General features: G+C 54.7%; 1 protein-coding gene across 1 annotated transcript in view; it reads right to left on the bottom strand.

Annotated features, from left to right (window-relative positions):
* Positions 1-335: 335 nt before the first annotated feature.
* Positions 336-8814, bottom strand: part of RUNX3 (RUNX family transcription factor 3) — a 36541-nt gene continuing 28062 nt past the window's right edge. The window contains exon 5 of the mRNA XM_086764977.1: positions 336-1354. Coding sequence (XP_086621103.1) covers positions 831-1354 — 524 coding nt within the window. The 3' untranslated portion in view covers positions 336-830. The remainder of the gene's footprint in view (positions 1355-8814) is intronic.

Here is an 8814-nt window from a genome sequence, read left to right as displayed (position 1 = left end):
ACAAGCACGTCTGGTAAAAAGTACATCTCTTATGTAAACATACAGGAGAGAGGGGCTGTCAGGCACGGGATCAGCCATGTTACTGTTTTAAAAACAACGACAATGATAAAAATGAACAACACAGCCTCTGTCATCAACAACAAATACTACAAACACATCACAGCTCTCGTTCACATGGCTGACGCCGGCCGACCCACGAGGAGGGCCGCGTCCCCGCAGTTGTGCTGTAAGCCAGGCTCTCGCACACCGTGCACGGCTCTGGCGTCGTCCCGGAGCGCTTTCGTGGTCGGGGCCCTGTGCTGCTGGAAAGGGAAGGAGAGGAGACAACAGGGGGGTTTCTTTTTTTTTTCAGTTCAGTCTTCCTGCATTGGCAGAGAGACGGCTTCGATGACTCCCTGGTCTTTTCTCTTCTCTGAAACATTCAGCAGAAGAAGGGTGAGCTTTTCATAACATTTGAATACTTTGTGCGGGGAAGAGGTGCGAGTGAGATGACTGAAAAGTGTTCTGCAAGAAACAAACATCTGATTCCACATGTTCTCTTTTTTTTTTTTTTTCTCCCTATGTACAATCCATATAACATACAAAAGGAACCACATCAAGCGACAAATTCAAGCCTCGTGGACATTCATCATGAAACACAACGTAAATCCTGATCCGTCTTCGCTTGATGTCTGCCCACGCTTGCATGCAGAGGATCCTGGTTTGCTTTTGGTTTGGGAGACTTTGGTTTACCTTTTCCCTAGGAATGATTTTGCTCTATTTACTACCAAAAGGAGTAACATAACAGTGGCTGATTAAGTTAAAGCCATCGGTGCCCAGTTGCATTCCCCTTAGTAGGGTCTCCAGACTGACTCATCCATCCTCCCAGTAGTCGTCATGGTCGTTGGTGAGTTACTGTGACTCCCGTCTGCATCCACCCCGTCATTCTGATTGCCCAGGCTGGGATTCATTAAGTTGTTCCCTGCTGAAGCACTTGTACAAGAAGAGAGCATCCGCGTGGGGGATCGCTCACCGCCCGCCACCATGGAGAACTGGTAGGAGCCTGAAGACGTGCCGTAGTACAAATGGTAGGGAGAGGGGTTGGCCTGGAAGGGTCCACTTTGGTTTTGCGTGGAGCCGGGGTAGGGGGGCGGCAGGTAAGTGTGGTGGAAACGCGTCGTGGTGGGCATGCTGGTCATGCTGATGCCTCCAATGCCCGTGGCGGAGGGCGTTGCGGTGTAAGGGAAGGCAGCGGACATGGCGCCGGGGTAGTGCATCCGCGGGTCGGAGAACCTGGTCTCGGTGAGAGCCGGCAGCGTTGCGAAGGAGCGGTCGAACTGCCGGGGGTCAGAGAAAGGGCTCAGATCTGACGTGCCTGTTGGGGTGGAAGAAGAAAGCGGGTGGTTAGAGGACTACCTTTGAGCCTTGTGGAGTTTGTTCCATAGCCCGGGCCACCCCCTGCCCGAGGAATTAAAAGTCAAAGAGAAAAGCATCTCTTGGATTTGACGGGGAAGAGAGCTGGGGAACTCAAATGCAAAAATCCTAAACTCATTTGTTTAAGTTGTTCCCATTTCCTGTCCTAAAATTTGTTGTTTCCTATCCAAGAAGGGACACGACTAAGCTGACTTCTCTAGGGGTCTATTCCTCTCTGGCAGATTAAAAAAACACACCCCATAAACACAGAAAAAAAATGTTTAGCTATTACATCAGCTGTGCAGTAAATAAATGGATGCGGGCCCCAGACGGCCGGTCCCCAAGATAGTCGGTGGTGTACACACACACGGAGACGGCGAGGAAAAGCTGCAGTCCAGACCAGCCTGCTAAGCCTTTGTGTGGGTGGCCTGTGCGTGCCGATACCATCGGGGGATGGAGCTGATAAACACTCAGCTGGAAACTCCCAAGCTAGGAGCCACAACATCCCTCTGCTTGAGTTCTCTGTGTATTTTTCTCCTTCCAAGAGGATAAAGAGAGTGAGAAAGTCAGGCTTTCCTCGGCTGGGGGAAGGGAGATTTGGGTCAGCATGGTGGGGCCATACCCCTCGGATGCTGGATCTCCCCCAGCCTCCTCTTGGGGGGGGTCTAAACCCAAAGGGGGTTGCAGCCAGCTTGTAACTGGAAAGGGGCCTCTGCCCACTGCTGCTGGGTCCTGTCCTTCTGCGGGAAGCCCAGGTTGGAGGTGAGAATCCAGACTAGCAGATGCTTTGAGGACCGCAGTAGCCCATGCCTAGCACTGGCACCGACTCTGCAGGAGGACGTGGCTAAAAACACCGCAGTTGTGCCTTTTTCTTAGCCTTTTAACACCCCTCACGAGACGGCAGTCTCTAGAAAGAGCAGTTCTAGCCCAAAGCGTGCTGAGCTCGAAGCCTCGGCCAGCTGGAGGTGGCTCTTCGTCCCTTTGGTTCACTCCCCAAACCCCTGTTTTTCCCTGTTAAAAGCTGGGGCATTGTGCCTGCTTTGGCAGTGGGATGTCATCTCAGTGACTTTTTTGGGTCACATCAGCTGGATTTTGAATCGACTCCAGGCAAGAAAATGTGTGAGACGAATATGATAAACATGCTCGTTGGTGTTAGATACACATACACACGCTGCCGTACACAGTCCCATAATCGTACATTTGCTATGCTCGCATAGGGATGTGTGGTTTATATATATTTATTACGATGAAGCACTTTTAACTTCTCAGGGCTGGTGTTCTAGGCCCTGCAGCATTTCCCCAGGAAAAAATACTCGAGTTCATCCCTTACAGCTAACCAGTGGCAAGGGCATGCTCTGGAGGAGCAGATAGGGAGGGGATTTGCTCTGAACCCTCTTTCTCGTCCCAGGTGAGTCCTTCAGCCGTGGCCGCTGGAAGGAGAAGGGGAAGGGAGGTTCCTCCCTCCCCTCTAGCCATTTTGCGGGCGATCGGCAGCGCCTGCCTTCCCACGCAGGCTCCATGAAGGAGAAAGGCGGGAGAGCACCTGGTTTGTAAACATGGCTGCGGCTTCGGTGCGAGATAAGAGAGGTGCAGCTCAAAGCTGTCACGAACCGCGCCACTCTGCACACACCTGGACTGGATGTAGCTGAGCCGAGCGTGGAAGTGGCTGCCCGCCCGCAGGGCCGTCCCTCTGACATGCTATGTAGGGGGGCAGCACGCTTGAGCCGTCTGGAAGAGCACTACACTGCAAAAAATGCTCCCAACTGACCAAAGCAACCTGATTTCACATCTCCGCCTGCCGGCAGGATGCTCTACCCCATCCCAAAGCCATGCTACCGCAAAAGCAGCACCAGAACTGCTGTCAGGTGCTGTGAGCTGAGGCCTGGAGACCAGCTCTGCAAGAAGCGGCTTGACCAGAGCCCGTAGCTTTAGCAATCCAGCAACATCACGGGATAAGGCAGGACCATGGGGCCACAATGCTGGCTGAACTTGGACTGGAGGGAAAAAGTGCTGTTTTTCTGAGTGCTGCCCCCTTACATGCACGCAGCCCTGCCACTGCAGTCCAAGAAGCAGGACTGTTCTGCCTAAAAAAACTGAGAGCAGCCCCAAAATCCCCTCCCAGCCCCCAGAAAACCCGGACTGCTGCTCGCTGCCTTGCAATGGCAATCCTCAGTGATCAGACCGCGCTCCTTCCTTAGCCTTCACGTGCCCAGAAATAATATTCAATAAAATGGAAATTGAAAAAAACCCAAAGTGCTCAGGGCACATCTCCTCTATAACACACTCAAAGGCTTTTTTTTTTTAAATTATTTTGAAGGCTCTGTGCGAATCTCTTAGACAGCAAACCCCTTGGCCTGGCCAGGGCACTCCACGGCCCGGCGGAGCGAGTGGGTCATCCAGGCGACGATGACCAACTCGCTTTCATCTTTGCTGGCCCTTGGGCTTAAAAGTCTGGCCCAGAATAAAGCTCCAGCTCTCCCTGGCTACTCTGAGGCTAAAAAACCAAACACCAAACACGCCCAGAAAACAAAAACCACTTGTGTATTTTGTCTCTGAGCTACAGGGGGCTGTTCGGCCTTCCCCGGCTGTGGCAGCCAGACACCGGCCTGCCCTGCCGCATAATGCCGGTCTGTTTCCCCGTGGCCCTCGGCAGCCCCGGCGGCAGCGACGCCGGCACGTCCCCGCTGCGCGCCGCGCCGCTCAGGCGGGAAGAGCCGCTGAGGCGGCCGCCGCCGGGCCGAGGCACCGAGCCGACTGGCGGAGCCCGGTTCCCTCCGGAGCCTCCTCGTTAGCCACCGCCACGGTGCCCACGGCCCGGTTCGCTCCCCGCAGGGCCCGGGCCGGGGGCAGGCGGCGACCGGCTGAGGAGAAACCGCGGCCGCGGCCGGTTCCGCCGCCAGCAGGGGCCGCGGCGCGAGGCGGCCGCTAGGGGGAGCGCGCGGCCGGCGCCAGGCGGGGAGCGGCACGCGGCGGGGAGCCCTGCGCCGTCCGGGGCGGGGGGGAGGGGGCTCAGGGCTGCCCCCGTCCCGCCCCCTGCACCCCACAGCTGCCCCCGTCCCGCCCCCTGCACCCCAGGGCTGCCCCTCCGCCTCAGGCCGCCCCCTCAGGGCCGCCCCTCCGCCTCACGGATCCACGCGGTTTGGGGCCACGCAGCCCCATGCCCGCAGCCCCAGCCGGGGACACGGGCCCTCCTGCCCTGCATCCTTGCCGGCACAGGCCCAGCAAGGTTCCACCAAAGCATCGCCATTAACAGCCTCCATAGCCACCTAACTTGGCAGCAACGCAACGCAACGCTCCGTCGCGCCCAGCCACCCGCGGCCACCCGCTGCACGCGACGCGCTAAGCCAGCGCCAGGGAAACAGGAGCGGGTGAAGCTCGACCCTCAGGCCTGCGTGCCCTTCAGAATCACAGCCGGCTTTAAAAATCACGTCCCCATCCCAGTCCCCGTCCCCGGCAGAGCCCAGCGCAGTGCGCACACATCTGCGTGGTAGCGCTGCCTCGGAGGATTTACTACGGTCTGCCTCGCTCACTCGCCGTCCAGACCCCGTGTGCTTTTTTGGACCCTGGCAATCTGAGCTTGAGTATTTCAGTTGTCCAGTTGCCAATCAAAATATTTGAAGGAAATGTTTATTTTCTTCTCAAAATCACACCAGCTGCTGCACTAACTGAATAAGCCCATTTAGCTGTAAGAATTTAACCATTGTAAGAGTGAATTGAGTCCCCCAACTACTCCAAAATCTGACCCAATCTATCAGCGGAAATGTCAATGTTTTGGATGGGAGTTTGGGGAAGTGTGGAATGTGTATTAAATAAAAGCCATGTAAAGGTCAAAGCCCTGATTAGTAATGCCACTGTCTCCTCGTTAGGGCTGTGCTGCCCAGGGGACCGCGGAGGCCGGGACACACCCCGTTATTTAATTGTGCAGCTGCAATTTGCACCTTTTGAGGACCCCCAAGTCCCCCCGCACGCGGAGCCGGATAGAAACAGGCTTTCAAAGCCACTCAGCCCCTTTCCAGATAAAACAACCGCATTCAAGTGACACAGCGGCTTTCTTTTCGCCTTGGAGACAACATGGGTCTTTTCTTGGGTGGGTGGCGAGGAGATAAATGCAGAGAGCTGCTCTGATGGGAGCTAAACCTCGGCTGGTTTGTGGCAGAGCCGGCCAGGGCGGCGAGCACAGAAATGGGGAGGCTGGTTCGTGAGGCTGCCGACCACAGAGGTTTCTCTGGGTGTGTTCAGCCACCTCCCTTAACACGATGCCGGGTTTGGGAGCTGCCTTGGATGGAGTGAAACTGGTCCCTATGCCCTTGCTGGGTCAGGACTGGTGGATCTGCTCTGAGTTCCTCGGAAGCCTTCGTGGAGCCGAGGCAATGGACCCTGCAAGAGGTTTTAGGGACTAATGGCACTGATGTGCGTCCATCCCAGCGGAGCGGTGGGGGCTTCCACTGCCTCCAAACCCAGGAAAATAGCTGTTCTGCTTGGAGGGAGGAAAGGGCAGCAAAAGCAACGTTGAGATCTCATCAGTGCTGCAGCGTGGAAAGAGCTTTGAGGGACAACTAACAAGAGCAGAGCACTGCACTGGGGCTCAGCGTACAGCAGCAGGAGATTATCAGCTCATCTGGGGCCCTGCAGTGACGCGTGGAACCTGCGCAATTCCACAGCACCCGAGATATCGCTCCCTGGTCCCTATTTTAGAGACGTGAGGAACACGCAGTGGCCTATTGAATAAAGTCAGCAACAAACCTATGCAAGTGTGTGTATTACACACACATAAATACTCGTAGTGTGTGGTACACGCAGAGAGAAAAAAGGAAATTTAAAGGGAACTTGATCGTGTGGCACTCTCCAAGTGTATAGAATATACAAATATCTTCAGCCTGCCCATATATCACTGTTTGATTTATATGCATATACATGCTTTGCAAAATTGTCATGAAAAATATAGCCCGGGGGAAAAAAAACCCCTCCTTTCCTGTCTCATTCCATGGTGACTGACGACAACGTAAACACTAATGATACTTTATGCTTATGTATATAATACGCACGCATGTGTGAGACAGAGCGGGGACAGAAATCTTCTCTCTGTGTATACCTTCAGCTATTTTTTCTCTACTAGTTTCTGTGATGCTTGGACCTCCAAGTTGTCTTTCAGCATTTTTCTGACCTCTCTTCCTCTCTGCTTCCTTCCCCTGATCATAACAGCTCCATCTGGGAGCAGGGGGAGGCAGGTGGCCAAAGACAGAGAGAATGTTCTGTACGGGAAGGCGCACGAGACGCATTTGATCTCTGAAGACTCAGCTCATCTCTAGAGAAGGCGCCGCTCTTCTCCCCACCCACGCGTGCAGGCACGCTCTCACGCCTCTGTCATGTATGTTAACAAGTTCATTCGTTTCCAAGTCACAGCCAACTAAAAAAGAAAACGGCCCCTTCCTCCTACCCCCCAAAAAATAGAGCAAAATTTATTTCGGGGGAGGAGGGGAGGTGTTGAAAAAAAATGAGGGTGTGAACAGCATCCGTTGTTACACACGCCCATGGAGCGATTGTTCTGTATCTGATATAACCAGCTCACGAACTGGGTGCAAGTACTTCCTCTGCAGAGTCTGAAAAAAAAAAAAACCAACTCCAAACCAAAACACAACAGCACACGTCGCTTATCACAGCATCGCCAGGCACTGCCTCGAGATCGCTGAGCACATTTGCTGCTCAGTTTCCTAATTATTTTCAGATCACTGCGTGCTGCCATGCAGACACACACTCAGCCCCCAGACCTACCCCGGTCAGCATCGCACACCTTAACTCCGCTCACCTGGGCCCTCTCCCTGTGCTTTCAGTCAGACCCCAAATACCCTGGGCAACAGCCTCCTGGTCTATACAGGCGGGCAGGGCAGGGAGGCAGGGAAATTCCCAGGTATTCCCAGCTCAGTGAATCACGCACCACATCTCAGCCTCCTCTGCAAGGTCCATTGGGATGCTCCCAGCTGTTCGTTGGACCCATCCTGCTTCTAACGCCCAGTCTGGATTTATTTGGGGCCGAGTTCAGCCCCATCTCCTGTGCCAGCACTGTCCTTCATAGCTTACATTAGCTCCTCTCCCTCCCTGGTGTTTACCCCCTGGATGTATTTACACGAGCAAGCAGCTCTGCTCCTAGCCTGCCTTTTGCTAGACTAAACAAGCCAGGCTCTCCCAAGCTTCCTCTCCCGCGACAGCCTCCCTTTTCCCCTCGCCATCCCAAGGGCCCTCCTCTGCCCCGCATGCACCGCATCGGGCTCAATCCCCGCCACTCTGTCCCGCAAAGCTAACGAAGCAGCTAACGGTGCTAATTGGAGCGGGTGGGTGGGCTGAACTGGAAACGCTCCCTTGGTTGCAGGCGCTCCCTCTGGCCTGCCTGCGCTTTGCTCTTTACCTCTATTCAAAGAGTATTAAAAAAAAATTAACAAGCCCTGACTACATAAAAGGAGGTTGCTGAATTTACAACCCAGCCTGCAGCTAGACCACCTTGCCTGCCGAGCAGGTTTGGGCCAGGCCAAGTCTGCCATGGGAAACCCACTGCGGAGCGGCGGGCGGATAGGGGAGGGCGATGGGGATGACAGGAGAGGGTTCCCGCCGCGCTGTGCCGCTCCTGGGCTGCCCCGCAGCCGGCAACGCGGGCAGTGCCCTCCTGCAGCGGGACCCTGGCGGGAGGCTCCTCACCTGGCAGCGAGGATCCCAACGCATTCGAAAATCCCACGCCAAAGGCAGGATGGCATCCCCGGAGCCTGAGGCAAATCCAGCCAGGCTCGTTGCAAACTCGCCTGCTGTTTCGTACGAACTGCAGCCCTTCAGCTGGGCTGTGGCTGGGAGACGGGGGTGGCTGCATGGCAGCGGCAAAAGCCGCGGGCGCTTGGGCTGGCTCTCGGAGGATGCTCCCGTCCGGCACTGGCCTGTGGTTCACCGATGGCCATCACATGCCAGATTCATTTAAGGGACATCCACGGCGCAGCGGGCAAACGTAATTGAGAGGCGCAGAAAGCAGTTTAAAGATAGGCACAGAGGCCTGAAAGCAGGCAGGAAACCCATCGTGAGCGCGCTCCTTCCTTTGAGGCCGAAGCCGAATCCCACAATATGTTTTCTTCCCACTAATGCTTGCCTAGCTTCCTTTGGAAACAATTTAGTCTCTGCCCATGGTAGAATGTTTTCATCCATTAAGAAACGGATATTTTAAAGAAACCGTAAGTCGATCTGGACCGGGATTAGGAAGCAGCAGTTCAGTGTATTTGCTGGGCCCATAATTCAGGACTTAACCTCAGAGCAGCCACGTTGCATTTCGGAAACAATAGGGCACTCGCTGCCTATGCCAAGAGGCTTCTTAAAAGTAATGTAATACTTTAAAAATGTATATTTAAAAAGAAAAAGAGAGAGGGATTTTACTTTAAATGCACATGG

This window comes from Chlamydotis macqueenii, chromosome 22, assembly GCF_036417535.1.
Source record: "Chlamydotis macqueenii isolate bChlMac1 chromosome 22, bChlMac1.mat, whole genome shotgun sequence".
NCBI classification, from domain to species: domain Eukaryota; kingdom Metazoa; phylum Chordata; class Aves; order Otidiformes; family Otididae; genus Chlamydotis; species Chlamydotis macqueenii.
Note: the sequence above shows the minus strand (reverse complement) of the source record. Positions and strands in the feature narration are given on the sequence as shown.